General features: G+C 42.7%; 2 protein-coding genes across 2 annotated transcripts; one reads left to right on the top strand and one right to left on the bottom strand.

The window, feature by feature from the left end:
• Positions 1-419: 419 nt before the first annotated feature.
• On the top strand, positions 420-10403 carry CRYM (crystallin mu). The gene is made up of 8 exons (XM_058849957.1): positions 420-682; positions 874-1024; positions 2042-2104; positions 4169-4270; positions 5108-5291; positions 6733-6854; positions 7700-7784; positions 8453-10403. Exons 1-8 carry the CDS (start codon positions 510-512, stop codon positions 8515-8517), a joined length of 945 nt encoding a protein of 314 aa, XP_058705940.1. The 5' UTR covers positions 420-509; the 3' UTR covers positions 8518-10403.
• Positions 10404-10650: 247 nt separating this feature from the next.
• ANKS4B (ankyrin repeat and sterile alpha motif domain containing 4B) lies at positions 10651-18081 on the bottom strand. The gene is made up of 2 exons (XM_058849956.1): positions 17843-18081; positions 10651-14513 (listed from the first exon to the last, which is right to left on the bottom strand). The coding sequence occupies exons 1-2, from the start codon at positions 18004-18006 to the stop codon at positions 13439-13441; spliced, it is 1239 nt and encodes a 412-aa protein (XP_058705939.1). The 5' UTR covers positions 18007-18081; the 3' UTR covers positions 10651-13438.
• Between the last annotated feature and the right edge of the window lie 1820 nt (positions 18082-19901).

Raw genomic sequence — 19901 nt, 5'->3', positions numbered from 1 at the left:
CACCCTGCCGCGCGCGGGGTCCCGGGGGCGCCGGTCCCTCGGGAATGTCCTTCGGGAATGGCCCTCCGGAATAGCCCTAGGGGCTCTGCCTCGGAGCGCGGGGACCCGCTAGCGGCCGTCCCTCGGGACGCAGGGTCCCGGGGTGGCTGTGCCCAACCTATGTTAGGGCCATTCCGTGGAGTTCGCAGCCGCCTGCCCCCCGAGCTCTGCCCGGGTGAGGCGGGAGCACCGGTGTCTGCGGGCACGGCAACTCCCGGGGGCCGGAGCCGCCGTCGAGCAGGCTTTTAGCGCAGACATCGCGGGGTGCCCGCCGCACCCGAGAGGGGCGTGGGGCGCGGAGGCGGAGCTGGGACCGGCGGGGCGGTTCCGCGGCGGGGCCGCCCCGGCGAGTTCCTAGCGGCGGTGCGGGCGGTGCGGGCGGTGTGCCGTCTCGCACTCTCGGAGTGCCGTCGTCCCGTCCCTTGCTGTCCTATCCTGTCCTGTCCCGTCCCGTCCGCCCGGCTCTCACCATGGGCTCGACTCCGCCCGTGTTCATCAGCGCCGAAGAGGTGGAGAAGCACCTGCACCGTGCCAGCCTCCTGCTGCCGGCTCTGGAGGCCGCCCTGGCCAACTTCTCGGCGGGCGCGGCGGGCGGGGTGGTGCAGCCCGTGCGCACCGTGCTGCCCGTGCCCCGGCACGGCGGGTGAGGGCACGGCGGGGCTGCCCCGGCGGGACGGCCAGCGGGGATAGCGGCAACGGGGGGCGGATCTGGAGCTTCACAAAAGGCCCTTGGCACCGGGTTAAGCGGGCGGTAGCGGCGTGACGGTCGCAGCCCGCTGGCTGTGAGCTCCCCTGATAACGGGGTGTGAGTAACGCGGGTAATTCTCCCCCCAGCTACCTCGGGGTCATGCCCGCGTACAGTGCTGCAGACGATGCGCTGACAACCAAATTGGTGACTTTTTATGAGCACCTGAAGGACTCCTCTGTGCCTTCTCACCAAGCGACTGTCCTCCTGTTTGAGCCCAGCAATGGTACTTTGAAAGCTGTAAGTCTCGTGTGTCCTGCATTCTTTTCTGCTCATGCTGTCAGTTCTCTCTTCTGTTTCTTTGGTGTAAATTGGCCTGAGTTTACCAACAGGATTTGGCGTAAAGCTGCCTATCTTTCGTTAATGTTAAGTTGTACTCACTGTGCTATTTACTGCTGCTTGTGATTTGAATCTGATCGCTCAGAGGGTAACTGGAAGAGAAAAATGATAAGGAGAAGTTTATCTTGCATTTGAAAGCAAAAATACCCTCTACCTTGCTGGGTAAAGAATGGATCTTGAGCCATCTCAAGTTGAAAGAGATTTACAATTTGCACTGCAGGGAATAGTATTCATAGTCTGATTACTTTTTCTTTATTTAAATAATTTAAGATTTTTTTTTTTTTTAAGAATAGCAATGATTTGCATTTCACTTTAGTAATAATGATTTGTTAAAGGGACAAAACTGGTCAAGAAAATTATCTTGGGTTCTTCTACCAAACCCCTTGGGTTTTTGGCCCCATTATTAATGTGTATGCTGTAGCTGTTGGACATCGAGGCAGGAGTGTCACATGTGTGACAGGCACATTAAAACAAATTCCATTTGAGGAATTCCATGGTTCCCTGTCATCCCTCTGTACAGACCAGGACAGTGCAGACTGGGGAACCACTCTAGCTTGCACTGGTCCCTGGTCTTCCTGGAGTGCAGAATATGGGAGTCATATCCATGCATTCCCTGTGCTGGAGAGCCAAGGAAGTGCAGTGCATCAGAAGCTGGGTGAGTTAGAGGTAGCTCTTCTCTGACCATTTTCACTCCTTTTGTGCTGATGTAATGATATGGAAGAACTGGAATAAACAGAGAATCTGCCCAGTTTAAATGTGACTTTGTACGGTTTGTGGTTGCTATGATAATAGTTGCCAACTTCTACATGTGTTTATCTTTTATATCTGTAATATCACATTATTCACAAAGTGGATGAAAATGTTTAGTATTTATCCAATTTTCAGTGTTCTCTTCAGTCTGTTTCAATTTTTTTAAAGGTCTTGGATGGCAGTGTCATTACAGCAAAACGAACAGCTGCAGTTTCTGCCATTGCTACCAAGGTGTGTCTTCTGTTCTCTTAAGTGGGGTTTGTAGAATAACTGGAACAAATTATGCAAATGGATTTTCATCTAATACAGCTTAAATTATATTTATCATAACATATGCACTTTCAGGGAAAACTTGAACTCACTGTTTTGAGTCAGTCGTGTCTGGCTTTAATACTTTGTGTGTGATTGGAGAAGGAAACTGAGCTATATTTTTGTGCCTTCTATTGCACCCTCTTCTAGAAATTTACTGAGCAGTCTTTCACTGTATTTTCTTTCTTTTGTGCTTGTGTTAACATGCCCCTTTATGGCTTTTAGTGATGGAGCTGGGGTGATATATTGAGTTTTATTTAGATAGATGCCTTCTGCTGTAGGGGCAGGACAGGTGGGGTGCACTGGACCCGTAAAAAGAGAGAAAAAGCACATTTCTATTTCTCTTAAGATAGATGATGCCCAGTATAAATGGATAACTTGTCCAGAGGCGTCTGTCTGTCAGTGTCTCTGTTGTCACTGGAAGGTGCCCAGATAATTGTCTCTGACCACGGCCATAAACTTCAGCGTTTGAAGACAAGTAAGGTGTATCTGGCTGTGTGTTGCTTTATGTCACTTCAATTTCAGTTGGAAATTGTTGAGATTCTTTTTTAAAAGCTATTTTTTTGTTGGGCTGCTAACAGCAGGAAGATAGCAAATGACCATGCATTACACAGCAGGTTTTTAGCCTTCACCTCAAAAGCTGAGGCAATAAGAAGAGGGGAAAAAATAGAGCTGAAAAATACCGTTGTTTGTTGCTCCTCAGCTTTGCATCAGAATGAAGGCTGATCTCACCATTTTGTTAGGGACAGTCTTCATGCCAGGGTGACTCTATCCATGGCAATGGAGCTACACTGGCATAAAATTGAGTGAAGGACCTGTCTCCAAGAGCTTCTCCTGAACCAAAGGACAGAATGATTTACAATGAACTCCTTGGACAGGAGGTTACAGGACCTCATTCATTTTGGCCAATCTGTATTTGGTCAGTTCTGATGGTTTTTATGCAGTCCAGGCTGGCTTCAAAGGAGCTTGGCTGCCGAAGGTACTTCAAGATCGGATCCTTCATTGTCATCTGTTGTTTTGGAAATTTTCAGGAGTGTTTGAGTTTAGCTCATATTAGTCATCTTGTCTTCTTTAAGGCATTTGCTTTTCAAAGACCCCTGCTCTTATGCAAAGGACCTTTGAAATTGGTGCTTCATAGTCTTTAAAAGGCACATTAAAACAAATTCTTATTACTGAAAAATGGGATCAATGAGATTTTTTTTCCATTTGTTTGCAGCAAACTAAACCTTGAGAGCCTAGACAATTCTGAAGCTTTTTAGACAAGAGTGAGTGGCCACAGTAAATGCATAAACAAGACACAAGGATAGGTTAGGGCTGGACTCCAGCAGCTCTGTCTTTCCCTTTGCCAAGTACTGGTGAATCACAGACAAGAAACCAGAATGCCAAAAGCAATTGTAGAACTGAATTTTATTATTTGCTCCTCAGAACCATCCCTACTTTTACAATGTCTGTGTATTATGGTTCCTGCAAGGCCAGGATATGCTTGTGGTGTGTTTTGTGGCTTGAGTAAATTCAGAGGTGGGTTAGTGTGGGGCTGCCAGGACTAGTTTACCTGTGCAGCTGCCACTCACAGTGCTGATGGGTTTTGGGATTCTGAGCCCTGCTTTCAGCCAGTGCAGAACATCAGCACTGTGGTTTTACACTTAATCAGCCACATGGATGGTTTAATATTGGAGTGTGCTGAGGCCCCAGAACTTGCTGTTCATGCTGTTGCATCTTAAATCTGAATTTCAATTCTGACAATTCAACATTGGAATTAAGCAAAGTTGTACTTTGGTGCTACTGATGCTTGCTTTTGCATAAAAAACCAACCCTATATATAGTGATTATTGAATATTTATTTATGTATTTTTTGTTGTTTAAAAGGACTAACAATACTGCTGTCTTTTGTAGTATTTTGATATATATTTGTAATACCTGTTAATGTATTGTCCTTACTTATTCTCTTTCATTTTTTTTTTTTTTTTAATTTCTGATACTCTTCAGTTGTTAATGCCAGCTTTTGCAGAAGTGCTGTGCATTTTGGGAGCTGGTGTTCAAGCATACAGCCATTATGATATCTTCACAGAGCTGTTCACATTTAAAGAGGTAACAGACGCATCTTAAGAGGATACATTTATCTTTCTCTATTATGTTGCAGGATTCATGATAAAAAAAGTACAGCCAGTGAAGTTGTATGAGGTCAGGTTGGGATGGAGCTCCTGTTCCCCAGAGCAGCCCTCCCAGTGCTGTGCACTGCCAGCTCAAAGGGTCTGATAACAACCCAGTGTTTTGGCTACTTCTGAGCAGTGCTCACACAACATCAAGGCTGTCTTTCCAAGATTTGTTTCTGTTTTATTAAACTGCCTTTATCTTGACCCACAAATTTTTCCATTTTATTTTCTCTTCCCTCTCCCAGTGCTGCTGTGGTAGGGAGTGATGAAACAGTTTTGAGGTCACCTGGTATTCAGCCATGGTCAGTCCACCATAAAAGTTAAGGTTAATCATATTTTGGTTCTGTTCCTACAGAACCTGAGAACAGTGAGCAGCAGAAGCAGCAAAATTTTCTTGCTCAAATGTTGGTATTTAAAAAGGGGTTGGAATCAAAGTTGTTTCAGATAGCTGAGATCTGAGAAGATCCTACTGTATATGGCATACTTGGGTAAGCTTTTTGTGACTTTCCTTTAAATGTATTTTTTATATGTTATTTTATAACATTTTAGGATACAAGCATAGCTCTACAACGAGGCATCACAAAACAGGCATTCAAATGTAGGTGAACATTCAGGAAATTTACTCACTTGTATAAAAACATTAAAGGGGAAAAAATTGCCAACCTTTAGGGAATGTTTAACTCTCTACTGAAAAATTAAGTGTTGTGTTTCAGCAAGGAGAAATTCTCCGAGTTAATCTTTGTTTTGTTTTGCCTTGTTTTTCTCCCTGAAGGTCAGGATATGGAATCGCACCAAGGAGAAGGCAGTGAAGTTTGCCAGTTCTGTCAGCGGTCCCGTGCGGGTCTGCTCCTCCGCCCAGGAGGCGGTGACAGGGGCTGATGTGATTGTGACAGTCACTATGGCAACAACTCCCATCTTGTTTGGAGACTGGGTGAAGCCAGGTGCCCACATCAATGGTATGTTCTGTTCCCATTGTGTACAGCAGGTGGTTATTAGCACATTGTTTGGCATCACCATCTGTTGGAAAGCAGTTATCTGTGCTTCATGGAATGAATGTTCTTTCCATTTTGACTTTTCCTCTTTAGTGAGGATTACTTTTCCCAGCCCTATCCTTCTGGAGCCAGAATGCCTGCATAATCCAGCAGGGGATTTTTGCTAGAGCATGGGATTTGCTCTTTTCCCATATGATCTTTACTCTTAGTGGTGCATCATCTTTGCCCTCATGTTGTCATTATTCTCACCTTTCTCTCCATTTAAATAACCCACACAAATGTTCTTATTTCTAAGTAGTTACTACTCCTTGTAACATTGTCCTGGTGGTGTCATCTTTTCTTCCACCAATTTTGTAGTCTCCTCTATTTTTTCCTTTTGGGGTTGATAACACTAATTTACTTTTTTACTGGATGAGGATACAATAACTGAATTAAGAGCATTATAATTTAACCTCTTAATTATAATGAGGTTTGGAGGGGTGCTTTTTTTTGTTGCCCGCCTTGTAATGATGTTGCCACACTATTGTTTGGAGTCTCTGGATGTGCCTTTGTTTGTTTATTTTTATTAATTGTGGGCCTTGTTCAGATGACCTTGTGCACTTTCCAGATAGCATAGTAATAAGACAAAAGCAAGTTCTCAAACGGAACAATTTAAAGGAAGGTCCCACATTCCAGCAGCATCCTACCAATTTTTCAAACTCGATTTAGTCCTTTGTCATTGAAAGTTGTTGTCTGTGTTGTGTCATGGCACGGAAGCCAGAAATAAAAAAAATCAATTAAGGTCCACAGTCACTGAGGCGACACAGACACAAAGACCTCTCTCCTTTCCTTGCCTTTTTTTACCCTTCATTGAGGCATTTGTACTGTTTGAAGAGGCTTTTGAGCAACGAATGCAGATTTATCAGATGCAAATGTATTGTTCCTTAACAGTTAGACATATAAAGAATATCAGAATATAGTATAGCTGGGTAGTCCTTTTAGTTTTTGTTGGTTTTCTTGTTTGCATGTTTTAAAGCTCATAACCAGTTGATAATGATCTTGGTGCTGTGTATAAAAATTAAGCTCTGTGATTTCTCTGGGTAAGTGATAATCTAATAACGGTGTGTAAAATTCATTTGGCAATGGTCTGATGAAAACAAGGGTATAAGAGATAACAGACAAAGGGAGAGGACTTTATTTTGCCTCAGCTACTCAGATTCTTCTGACAAGGATATTTTACTGGCATATCAAATCTTGAATGTTTTTTTGTTGTCCTATCAATCAGTATTTCTCCAAGGCTAACACTGGATTTTTTGTACATTTCCATAATAGCATTGATTGTTGCTTCACATATGTCTTTTGAACAAAATGGGGCTTAAATTTGTTTTAAAAATTGCTCCCAAGTTCATCAGTTTTGTTCCTTTAGCTGTTGGAGCAAGCAGACCAGACTGGAGAGAACTGGATGATGAGCTGATGAAGAATTCCGTTCTGTTTGTGGATTCCAGGGACGCTGCCCTTAAAGAATCAGGAGATGTTATGTTATCCGGGGTAAGACTTTATGAAATGATGGGATTTATTTTTGTGGCAATTAGTTTGCATTCAAATTGAGTTGGTATTGATGATGTCCTGCACTGAAACCTTTAGGGCATCAAATGTAATTGTTAACACTTTCCAGGCAGGGGTTGAAAGATAAACTGGTTTCAAACTGTGACTGCTCTGTCCGTGACCAGACCATGCAAACCAAGTAGTGTGTTTTCAGCATTGGCTTTTGGTGATAACAATGTATTGCTGTTGAAAGAGCTACATTTCCTGCAATGTTTGGTTATCATAAATATTCTTCAAATATAGTTATGAAAACCTGTAACTTTCTTCCCATGAGATTTCAGTGTGATTGACATCTCTTTGGGCACTGAATGGACCAGCCCAAAGAATGGACCACACAAGGAAAGCAGACAATGATCTGCACAGATTTGCCAGCAGGGACTCGTTGAGGTTCAATGGAGTCTTCTTTTTCTCTTTTAATGTGTCTGCAGAATAAATATGATTTACACTTTTGAGGTTTAACATAGGAGCTCCAGATATGGTAATGTGTGAGGAATCCCATGTGTTTTGTTGGACAAGTAACAAGCTATCCACTGTAAAAAAACCTACTGGCTGAGGAAAGTCTGCCAGCTGTTTTTCTTTGAAGACTATTCTGCTCCTCTGATTTCTGTCCAGTTTCTATATAATTTGTCTGAATGTTGATCTGCTTCACCATGGAAAGTAATCAGTTTTGGGATGCATCACTGGAGGAGTTCTTTCTTTTGAAGTCACTTAGAAGAAAAGGTTTTTTTTCCCTCTCAATGTATGTATGGGTATTATGTTTTTGTATAAATATGTATTTTTTTTCACAGGCGGAGATTTTTGCTGAGCTGGGGGAGGTATTGAAGGGTACAAAACCAGCCCTGCCTGAGAAAACAACAGTGTTTAAATCATTGGGTAAGAACAGCCCCTCCTGTGTCCAAGTCTGACAGAAAACAATGCCTTGTTCTTTGTTAGGTCCCCCATGCGTGGGAAAGCTGCTGATCATCTTCAGATCCGCTGTGGCAAGGCACTATCCACAAGAAAGTAGACTGTGATTTGCATTTTCCCTTTTTATTTTCTTTCTTATTTATCTAGCAGGATTGATGTAATGAAAAGTGATAGGAAAGCAGGCAAACAATAGAAGTCCATTTTCCATTTCACAGTTGTTCAAGACATGACTGCAGCATTTATTAATAGAGCTCCAGCCCGACTGCCCCGCTGTTCCACCCGTGGGGTCTGTCTGACCTGAGACAATGTGACAGTGTCCTGTGGGGCTGGGGTTTGGGAAAGGGTGGTACTGGCGATGAATTACCATGCTCTGAGCTACATGACATCTCCAAAAGGGCCCAGTTGTGATATGAACGCTGAAAATTAGAGTCCTACTGTTACATTAACTTCTTACAGCACACCCAACACCGCGTGATGGTTACGGACTTTGAATGTAACACTGTAGGTGTTTGGGATGGGAAATAATTCCTGTTCCTGTCCAGTTAGATAATCTCCTTAGTCTTCCTGTTCCCTTCTGAAGCAAAATTATTCATACAGCTGAATAATGTTTGAAGGTAACTTCAATTATTTTTCAGGGATGGCAGTTGAAGACACAGTAGCAGCAAAATTTGTTTATGATGCATGGTCAGCTGGTAACTGAAGAGAGAGGTCTACAATGCCAGTGAAGCCAAGAAAATCGTTTGCACTTAGTTTCCTTGAATCCTGTGTTAACAAGAAAGGCACCAATCCTATCTGAATGTGGCCCTTCTAGAACATTCAAGAAGGAAAAGTAAAATTTCAGCAATAGACTAATTTCTAAAGCCTTCTAATTTCAAGCATTAGACACTTGCAGTATTGCTAATAAATATCTCTCTTTTGTAACAGCAAGTATTGGATGTTTGCAGTGATACTAACCAGGGTATCTTTACATATTTTGGTATCGTTCTGGAATCAATGCCTTTCCTCCCTAATTATTTATGTAGCAGAAGCCTGTGTGTAGATTTCATGGTTTTTAGAGGGATAATTAATTCTGGCATAAAATACATCAGTTTGAAGAATGGACTCTGGCATCATATCATATTTACCTGTGATGGTACTTTAAATGCAACTGTGTGTTTCAGTGCTCCAGTGAGAGTGACCTTGTCTTCAGCCTCCTAGGTGCAGCCCACCTCTAACTCCTGGACACACTTTCCCTTCCAGCTCACACTGGAAGTCACCATTTTTTTTCACCCCTTGCAATCCACCTTCCTTTGCCCTCAGACTCAGTGGGTTTTTTCTTAAGAGCACTGTTCTGAGTGGGGGTTTATGTAAATAACCATACCTCCATACAGCTAGATTTCTGCTCAGTACCTCCCTTAGTACATGCCTTGCTGGGATATTGCTGTTTTCATATTGCAAGGAGTTGCACAGAATATGAGAATATGTGTTTTGATTTAACTTTTATCTGTGTTCTATAAGGAGATTTTGCTATTAATCTATGGTGCCTCTAAGTTGTTTTTCTAAGCTGCTTGAAGGCTGTAACCACACAAACTGATTTCAAGTATACAGGCAAATATTTTAAGTTTGGCTGTATTATGCTTCAATTGCTAATTGTTCTGTTATCGCAGATATTAGCTGGGGCAGGAATTTTCATGGACCTTTCCTGGCAGAGGAGCCCAGTGACATAAGGAAAAGTTCCAGTTTTGTGCTGTTATGCAACTGCCTTGCAAAAGAGTGAGCATCTGCTGAAAATCAGCTATTGCCCTGGAAACAAATTCGTGTCTCAGGCTCACAAGTTGTGCCTTGTGAAATTTTATTTCCATTTGCATATTATTTCATGCAGGCTATTAAGTGTTTCTGCATGCTGTGCAGGAGTTGGATGACAGGGCATTTTATAACATGCCAGTAGAATAGAGCTGAGCAACAGGAAGGAGGGTCAGGAGCAGCTGGCACTAAAGCCCTGGAGGGTGCATAGGTAAGTGCAGAAGAGGTTAATGAGTACAGTGCAGGTGTGATGTAAATAATACTCCCAGTTATAAGCCTTGTGTAAGCTAGTTGGAAAATGTACTAAGTGGCAGAGGTAGTATAGAAAGATAGCAGACCACTAAGAGGGCTGAAGGATATTTAATGTGAATCCAAACTGAACTCCACTGATCCTGTTTATTCCATCAGAAAGAACAACAGACATGTCTATGAGCTTTTGTGTTTTAATTGTAGCAAAATTACTTTTCTGTTTTTACATGTCTTGTTTCTTTGTCATTTCATTGAAGTGTTCAGAAGTTTAAGTGTTGACTTAGTTTGTTACTTCAGTCATGCAGAACTACACTAACCTGAGGTAAACATGAAAGTAAATGATGCTCCATTACTCAAGAACTCCATGGAAATTTGCAATAAATAATTATGACATTATTATCCCAGTTCTGTGCCAGTGTTATACCAGATTTGTAATTTGAATTGTGAGACACAGTGTTTGGGAAGAAGACAAGTCCAGTTTATTTTCACACGTAGTCCCCTACAGACTATGCACTTTAAAAAATAAATGGAGCCAGTCCAAAGACCTGGTTCTGAAAACCCACATTGTTCTCAGCTCTGTTGGCTGTGGGAGATCTTGTGAGCCTGGCTTCAGTGTTGTATCTCTGATGTCATGAAGAGGATTTGGTTCAGTTACAATGGGAATTACTTGGATGCCACCTTTAGATTTTCTGAGGGGAAGTAATTGCATCAATTTCTGTGTTTCCTTCTCTTTACAAATTAGCGGATCATGACATTGTGTAACTTGCATTTATATTAAAATAAAATAGATACTGCTGTCTTTCTTTGACTTCCATTTTGTTGTCCATTTCTTTTCTGGTTTATGGTTGATTTATTTGAAGAAATAAAGTTCTCAAGTTGTTGCAGTGACTGCTTTCTCAGTAGATGTGATCAGTGAATGTAAATGGAAGAAATAGGGAGTGCTCTGTTCCTCTGTGATATTCAGTTTTGCAGTTGTCCCATGCTGCACATTTCCTTCATGTCTGTGCAGTGCAGAGTATTAAATCCTTAAGGAAGGAGAACCTTGTACTTGGCAGGGCTGTGCTCATGTGAGATTGCCTGGTTTTATGGTTTGGGTTCTGCTCTGGGATTGCACATGTGATACATAAAGCCTCTCCAACTGAACTGAGCTATACAAATGTTCCTAAGGAGTCTCAGCTAGGATTCCAGTGTTTTCAAACTCTAAAGGAACCGAGGGCTTGGTAAAAAAATCTGAAAACAGCAAAGCACATGAGTGGAAAAACCAAAAAACCATGAACTGTGAGTCTTCCTTTCTATTAATCTTTCCCCCAATTATTTTCCTGAGGGCTGCTTTATAGCATCCCATAAGAAAAGGGCTAGCACTCTTGCACTTTTTTTTTAATTAAAAAGAATAAAAATTAAAAATTTATTCAGTTGCCTAAAAGTAAGTGTCATATGGGGTGCCGTAGGGTTTCTTAGTCTCTTGATGCAGTTTCTGGAGATCAAGGGCCTCCTACAGGTCTGGTGCTGTTCCTTGTAGCTGCACAGTCACTGCAAATACCTAAGGAGGTGCCTGAGCACTGAGGAGGCCTGTGACAACTGAGTTGTTTATGTGCAGATGGTCCCTGCTGTTCTCTCTGGCTGCCACAGGCTGCAGATGAGGAAGCACAGAAGCAGATTTTTCAGTGCAATTTGTCAACCCTTGGTTCCTGATTCCCCCTGCAGTGCCTTCTCCTCTACCTGCAATAACCTCCCACTGGTGACAGGCATTTTCATGCTTAGAGTTTTTGAAAGCACTTCCTGGACAGTGAATCCAACCCACTTATTTAAAATCTGGCCTGAAAAAGGTGCATCATGATCAGCACTTTGCAGCAGAGAGGAGTCACTGGAGCAGCACAGACCTTGTGTCAGCCCTGTGTGCTGGGGGTGTGGAATTCAGCTGCTGCAGGGACTGGAGGATGCAGAGGCGGATGAGGCTGGGCTGGCCTCAGCAGGAACGGGAAGCATCTGCATCTCCAGCAGGTGGGGATTGGAAATCCACCTGTCATATGCCTTCAAATATGAAAGGGTAATTGGTTCCTTCTTGATTTGTTAAACATTTGGGAGTTTCTTAGCCAAAATGGAAACAAGCAGGCAGAGTCTGGGGGGAAGGTGTCTGGATTGCTGAGCACAGCAATCATGGAAGGTTGCACAGAACAGGACTTTGATGTGATTGCTTAATATAAGAACATATCAGCCTGCCGTGTACAGGAATCCAAGCAGGGAAGAATGCAGTATAAAGTCCAGCCAAGAAAAGATATTATAATACACAAATCACAGTCACAAGATGATACAGAAAGAAGAAACATGAAAAACCAGATCATTAACCAGGATTAGTGTCCACAAATGCAGCATACCCCTAAGAAAAAAACATAGCTGGCTAATGGAAAGCTATAAAAAGATCTTTAAAGAGAAATATTCTACTAATAAATGTGCATCTAAAATCTGTGATCTTAGCCAGGGCATGGCTACTACAAGCACTTTATTAGATTCACAAAATTCAACAGGAGTGATTAATTTACATCTGATAATGCTGGCTTCCCAAAGGAACAGGGGAACCCTGCTGTGAATGTCTCCAGATAGATTGTGAGGAGCAGAAGCTTCCACAGCAGCACAGCTGTCCTAGTTTAGGGACATTTTTTATTTTCATGAACTTATTTTCAGAGTGTGTGTGTGTGTGATGCACAGCTCTCAGGCTAAGGCTGACAACAACCCACAGAAAATGGTGTGTGATAAGAATCCTCATCTCTGGGACTTTGCATGGAAAATGCAGCCTTATAGGAATCAAGTTGAGGGTGTACCAAAATAGATCCAAAATTTTGAAAATTAAACCTCTGCTTCTTGTAGTTAAAAGTATTGCAGCCTTGATGATATTTAGGACATGATGGGTCCAGGCAACTAGATCCAGTCTAATGAGATGAGAAAGGAATATACAGCTGACACTGAACATCTCTTGGGAAGATACTCCATGTATTTTAAAATTACTGTCAATACAGAATTACAAACTTTACTAACAAAAATATGAAACTTGATGTAAATTAGTCTTATTTACATTAATTCAGAGGTGATTAGGGTCAATAAACCACAGCTAAAATCAAGATTCAGATTCCTTTTCTAACATATCATCAGTACCAGGAAGAGTGGTTTTACTGATCTTACAGAAGCAAGCTTTGAGAAAACTCAAAGCTCTCAAGCTCTGAGAATGCTCTTTGCATTGTGGTTTTGGAGAAGAAAGGAAGGCCTTTATTAAGGAATGCAGTGGGCCTGGCCTCCACTGATGCTTGAAATTATCTGGACCAAAAGAAATCCAATCCACATAAACAGTAGGGAGAAGAAGGTTTTGGGTTTTTACCTTCACATTCTTGCTTTTTGGCAGAATGATACTTTACTTAATATCCTGTTTACCACAAGTACCTATCCAGAGAGAAAAATGTTATCCCTGCTGTATTTCCTAAAGCAATTGGTAACCTCTCTGCCTTTTGCTTTAGCAAACTTCTGGGAAGAATTGCACGCTCTTTGGAGAGGGAAAGGTAATGAATCAATGTGTAGGTTACAACAACAGATATAATAACTTATAAACAAGTATCTACTGTTTTTCCAGGGTTCTTGAGTGCCAGTTTTCTTTTATTCACAGCATTCAAGACTTTCTTTCTTGGCCCAAGCTCCATCTGAATGCTCTGTAGATCTTCATCAGAACATAGCATCAGAGCATCTAAATCAATTTTTTCCCTCATGAAGACTGGAAGAAATTCATCCAGCATCTGTGATGCCAGAAATACCTCAAGGGGCGTATTCTCTGTTTCCTCATCATCCCAAATGACTTCTTCCTCATTCCAAGGGACACCAGCACTGTTTTCATCATCATCCTCCCTGCCATTCTCAGCATTTTCATACTGGAAGAGCTCACTGGCCATTGTAACTCTCGTACCTTCTTTCTCAGAAGACACTGTTTCAGGATTTACCTCTGCAGCCAAATTCCTTCCAAACACAATCTTGCCAAGACCTGGCCTCTGAAAAATGGAGAGCTGACTGTCATTACCAGCAAGGTTTTTCTCTTCAAGGTCGTTCAGTAATTCATCCTCCTCTTTCTCATCAAACAAATGCATCACACTTCTCCTAGGGGTATCATCCTCTTGGTCATTTCTTTGTGTTTCCTGCTGTCTTGTGCTGTTGGCTGTCTTTTTTGTCTTGAGTTTCAAGGTATCTTTCAGGTTTTTAGTTAAAGTACTTGTGGTATTTGAAGCAAATAGACTGGGCAACTTTACCCTGGAGTGTGTTCCTTTGGAAGAATCCATTGTGCCAACCTTTTCTTTAATGTAATTTCGGTTCATTTCATGCTGGTGTTTCTCTTGGCGCTTCTCACATTCCTTGACTTGTCTCTCCACGTTCCTCTGGGCCTGTGCCTTTTGTTTGGAGACCTTCTTTGGATTCAGCAAGTTCTGCTCCGTGGCAGCTTTGTCCAGGATCTGGACACACTCCTTGCGGTCCCTGCTGGCAGCTGCCTCCAGGGGAGTACGCAGGTCATTGTCCAGAGCAAAGATGTTGGCACCAAAGTTGATCAGAAAAGAGACACAGTGGATGTGGCCATTGTAGGCAGCGTGGTGCAGGGGCGTGTTCCCCCAGATGTCACACTTGTCTGGATCACCCCTGGCAGGGAAAACAGCACAGAGTGAGCTGGGCTACCCACACTGAGCTCTGCAGTAGCGCTGAACAGACACTAAATGTGCTCTGCTCTGAGGAGAACAGCCCAGGGACAATGGCTCAGCTTGGCTCCAGCACAGGGCTGCACTCACTTACACAAGCCCTGAGCGTGGCTGTGTGTGTGGCATGAGCTCTAATTCCTGCCCCGTGAGTTAAACGAGTTCACAGGGCTGACTGTGACTGCATCTCCCCATAAGGGAGCCAGGACATTTCCTTTGTCATCCCAGGGTCTGGCAACTCAAAGTGGGCTCAGGCTTTGACTTAGTGTCATTGGAATTACTGGCAAAACTGTTTCAAGAACATTTGTGTGGAATATTTTAAAGTGTTCTTAGTGACTTGTTCCTTTTGCATGCCATACAGGGCAATATTAGGAGGTTTCCTCACTGACCACAGTGATACACACTTAGTGAGCTCCTGTAGGTTTTTTTTTGGGTAGGTAATAGCTAAATGATCCAGAGTAAAGCCCTGATTACCCATTTGTTTCCCTTGCTATTAGTTTAAGCCCAGATAGATGCCATTGTTTTTCAACTCTTTTGTTCTCTGTAAGATGCTTTTGCTCATGAGGGTTTGAAAAGCAGAAGCTCATTTGAAAATAAAATGCCACAATTTTCAATTGAGTTTAAAGCCAGAGAAAAGTATTGCTTGATTTTTAACTCTTGCATTGACTTCACACTGAACTGCTGCCTGCAGGTAAGAATCAGCTTGAATATTTAGATACACATTTGGCAAGGTCAGCCTTAGCAATGTTCAGAACAGAGCCTGTGCCCTCTTGTGACCAACAAACAGGGTGGCCACAGAAGCCCAAAATCTTTATTGACCAAAAGCTGGGGACCAAATTTACAAGAATTTCCACTCTTGGGGGCTCAAGCATTTCAATGACTCAGAGGTTGGTGCCATGGCAGCTGCACTGTGAAAGACAGGGTACATCCTGTCACAAAACGTCCTTCAGGCACTGATCTCTGGCTTTGGGACTCTGAAGAGAAGCACCACCAGGTTTGCTGAGGGCCAGATCTGAACACATCCTTCATCCTGAGCTGCCCCAGGCAGGAAGGAGGTCAGGGAGTCTGGACCGTGCTGGCTGTGGGAGCTCAGGCTTTGCTACAAGGAGGTGGCAGCTGAGGATCAAAGTTTCCCCACTCAGACATTTGGAAACCATGTGTACATATTTCTGCTTCTGTGGCTGTGCCCTGGGGAGCTGCCTGGCTGCGGCTGAGCGTGCTGGGTTCCCGAATTCCCACATTAGGGAGCTGGCTGTGGCACCCTGAGCCTGGGGAGTGCCGGCTCAGCCGTCCTCCCCCAGGTCCCTTCAGAGCTCTTTGTGGTCTCTTTTCCCCGTGGAACCTGCCAGCCTTTGAGTCTCAAACAATTGACAAACTCGAGTGGCTGTTCCCAGCTCAGTGGGATTTTGGACAAGGTTTGACATCTACTCTGGGTTCTCATACTCCTCCTTTCCCAGCTTTCCCAAGGAAAAGGCTCACACAAAAGAGAGCAGATTCTGCTATTTGGTCTTGCCTTTCTTTATTCATGTACCTGCAAGGCAAGCAGAGAAAAGGTCTCCTGACCCCTGAGAAGATGAATTATTTCAAGATGAAAGGGGTTTATTGTTAGTATTGCTACATTTCCAAGGGCCAAAGCTTGAGAGTCCTAAAATCTGCAGCTACTCTAAAGAAAATTGCCTTGTACCTCAGAGCCTCTGTCAGGAAACCTCTTCAAGGGAAGGATGAATTTGTTAAAAATAATTAAAATACTTTCTCACAAGAAAACATTAACTGACTGGAGAACAGCTCAAACATCTTCTAAAATTCAGCTTCTCCCCAAAAAAACCAGCGAGAATTCAGCCTCTCACAGACACATCTCACTGATTGTGTTAAGAAATCTTAGATTAAATAGAAGTAAACACATATGTTTGAAGATTTTGAGGTGATACTCTCCCAAAGCTGTCCTCTACCAAGAAAAAGACTTAGAAATACATGAAATAACAAATATAAAGAAATTTTGATCTTTATGTCATCTGCTGTGATTTCTGTGAGTTTATGTGGTAGGAGATATATTTTTCACTCAAATTTTGAAAAAAAAATAATTATTTTCTATTTCTTCCTTATCTAGTTGTTCTGGCTCGCAGGTGTTCAGGGACAAACCTTATTGACAGGTATTTCCTGGGAGCTGCCTTAATTGCACAAGTTGAAAAACTGTCAATCTATTTTTGCTTCTCCTGAGGACACAGCAACAACCACGCAGTCCAAAGGTCTTTTTCATATCACAGCCACACCTGAGCCCAATGAGCTATAAAGCAAATCTATGAAAAAAAAATATTTTCAACTCAATTTTTAATAAAACTCAGATACATCCAAATAGTTATTCAACTGTTCCCTGCAATCTGTTTGCTGTTCTGCAAAAGAACATTTTATTAACTGTCTCTCTACACAAGGGCATATTTTCTTTTATTAGATGTTATAACAGAATCACAGCTTAAAAGGTAGGCTCTGAGCAAGACAGTCCTGATGGTGGAGAGGTAATTACCATTTCAATAAGACAATTTAACCATGTAAGATATTTAAATGATACAGACATTTTATTACTAGAAAATAAACCTGTAGAAAACCTTCCTTTCATTTTTTCCCCCTTTTTATCTTTTTTTTTCCTTTATCGTTTACAAGGGTCCTATCATAGCTTCTGAAACAGTATCCTCAGTTATAACATGATGGTAGAAAAGTAGAGAAAATAACCATTAAAAAAGCAGAGAAATAACCATTTTAGATGCTACTGGCTTAATGCTTTATGTTGTGACTTGCCTCTGGACAGCGCTAAATCTTCACAAGTGCCTACTGACTGCACTTTGGAAGCAAATGGAAGATATTTTTTTGCTAAAACTGTTTCAAATTAGGGATTTCTCTATAAATCCTGTCTCAAGATATCCTCAAAGGTTGTTGGCAACCCTCTCCAGTGAGGAAAGGAAAGGTCCCAGGGCCCTGCTTCTACGAGCTGCTCTCTGCAGGCTCCACACACGATGTGCTCCTGTGGATGCTGGTGTATTTTCACTAACAGACCAGCTGAAGAACTCTTCAACCCCTGCCTGAGAAAATAATGAAGAGACCAGCCTGCAGGCTCTGGACCTAAACCACTGCCACTGAAGAAACAATTCTTGGCAATGCATTGAAAGGAATTACTGTGATTTTCAGCCTTTCAGGCCTGAGGTCATCGTGGCACTAGAAACACGACGCAGTAGTTGTAGTTTTGAGGCCCAGGCTTTAAGCAGTGGAGGCTGGCTGACTTACCCCCTCCGGCAAATGACCTCCAGAGCTTCCAGGTACCCGTGGTAGGCTGCCAGAAGGGTGGGTGTCATCCCATCTTCATCAGAAGTGTTGAGGTCTTTCCTAGTGGCCTCTTTCAACAGGTCCACGTTGCCATCGGCCGCTGCTTTGTGGTACCTGCTCGACATTTTCAGCAGCTCCTGGCTTCCCAAAGCAGCTCTGGGGGATATCTGGGCTGTACAGTCACTCTTCCATTACAGGGATAGTTCATTAATGATTACAAGCAGAGACGTCCCTGTGAGGAGGGGAACGGGGAGGCAAAGTTCATCCTGGCAGGCTCTGGAGTTCTGCATAGGTAACGAGGCTGTGGTGTGACGAATGCTTTCATTTCCTGCAAGGTGCCTCTGCCATGTACAGTTTATTGCATAATTGACTACTTATAGAGGGGATCCAGGCATCTTCTGTGTGTCTTTGCATGGCTGTTCTGTGGGAATTGCAAAAGGACTTTGAGCTACAAAAAGAACTTCAAAAAAACCTTCAGAAGGCCATGAATGTCAGTGTGACCAGGTTTCAGTCCAAATAATAAAATATCCCTGAGTTTAATGGGAGGAAACACGTGAGCAGTTACCTTTCCTGGTGGAGTCCTTTGTATCCCATCTTTTTTCTGGAATGCTGTATTTGAAAAAAAAGTCACTCCCCTGCCCTGCCCAGGCCCTTCCATGGAACCGTGCTGTGTACAAAGTCTGGAAATGATGAACAGGGTGATGTTTTGGATAAAATCCCCAACAAGTCTGCAAGTCACAGCTGACAAAGCCACAGCTGTGTAAATTGCAGTTCATCAGATCTTCAGGAAATTGGCAAATATAAAACTCTTCTGACAGGTATTGTAATCTCTGTCTAGATGCAGAAAAGATGTACAGGATATCCTCAGGATACTGTGAAATTCCAGAAAAGGAAACATGAGGGGCCTTCACCCACCACCCCACCTGGGCACTGTGGTCCTTGCCTGGGAACAGATAGGTCCATTCCCCATCACAAATAATGATTTCTTGATTTGGAAATAATTTCCCTTGGGTTAGAATTAGACTAATCATAACTTTAAGTTCAAAAGAATTACTAAGAGCAAGGCATATAAAAATCCAGTTTTCAAACAGCAGCTGAAAAGTTGGTAAGAGGCTACTGCAGCTTCCTGCAGTGCTGGGAGCTCCGGGTTCTTCTGGCCACGCTCACAAGAGCTGCTACATAAACATTATTTTTGCCAAGCTGTTTTCTGTGGCTCACTGAATTAACCTGGATCTCAGAGACTCTACCCTCAGCAATTAGCAGTGGGGTTTTGTTGCTTGTTGTGCCCCCATTAGAGAATCACAAACCAACTCCTTGCTCAGCGTTGGTGCAATCCCCAAATGGAATTCTGCCACCTCATTTACATCCCATAATTCTGCCCCTGTGACACACAAGAGACCTCTCAAAATGGGCTTTCTCTCTTCATTATTTTCTCAGACAGGGATTGAAGAGCTCTTCAGGAATGAACTTGTACCAACCTTTTTCTTCCCATGAGGACAAGGAGGGCCAGTCAGATCCTCTGACAGGTTTGAACCTTTGAATAAACAACTCCAGGTCAGAGTAAAGGAAAGCCCTTGTTGTCCCTCATGTCACCCCCAGACACAGCTGTCCCTGCTGCTATCTGCCATCTCAGGGCAGTCAGGATGGGCTGTGCTTCACCCAGGAAACCTCCATCCCCACTTTAGAAGACAGTTTTACTCTCAGCCATTTCTCAGGTTCCTTGCACTACATTGATACTTTTCTAATAAAAATGCAGCCATTTATTCTGTTTTCTAGTTAACCAGGCTCAGCATGGAGCTAAATTGACAGCTGCTGGAAAAACTAGCTGTTGCAGGAAAAAGATAGGTAATACATGTGTATGTGTATAAATATATATTTATCTTTTATATATATATATATATATATATATATATAAAAGATTGGCTGTTTCTTAATGGCATCAAATTTTATTTCTTTTACTAGGCCATATTTTCAGGGGTAAAGTGATCACCATTCATACTGTATATACCACCAGTGCCTG

Source organism: Poecile atricapillus, chromosome 14 (genome assembly GCF_030490865.1).
Source record: "Poecile atricapillus isolate bPoeAtr1 chromosome 14, bPoeAtr1.hap1, whole genome shotgun sequence".
Lineage (NCBI taxonomy): Eukaryota > Metazoa > Chordata > Aves > Passeriformes > Paridae > Poecile > Poecile atricapillus.
The sequence above is the reverse complement of the archived record's forward strand: the minus strand, read 5'-3'. Positions and strand labels throughout refer to the sequence as shown.

Coding starts and splice junctions, on each gene's coding strand:
- CRYM (XM_058849957.1), top strand. CDS start 510: ATGGGCTCGACTCCGCCCGTGTTCATCAGCGCCGAAGAGGTGGAGAAG. Junction 1,025..2,041: donor GCAATGGTACTTTGAAAGCT/GTAAGTCTCGTG, acceptor ATTTTTTTAAAG/GTCTTGGATGGCAGTGTCAT. Junction 2,105..4,168: donor TTTCTGCCATTGCTACCAAG/GTGTGTCTTCTG, acceptor GATACTCTTCAG/TTGTTAATGCCAGCTTTTGC.
- ANKS4B (XM_058849956.1), bottom strand. CDS start 18,006: ATGTCGAGCAGGTACCACAAAGCAGCGGCCGATGGCAACGTGGACCTG. Junction 14,514..17,842: donor GAGGTCATTTGCCGGAGGGG/GTAAGTCAGCCA, acceptor TTTCCCTGCCAG/GGGTGATCCAGACAAGTGTG.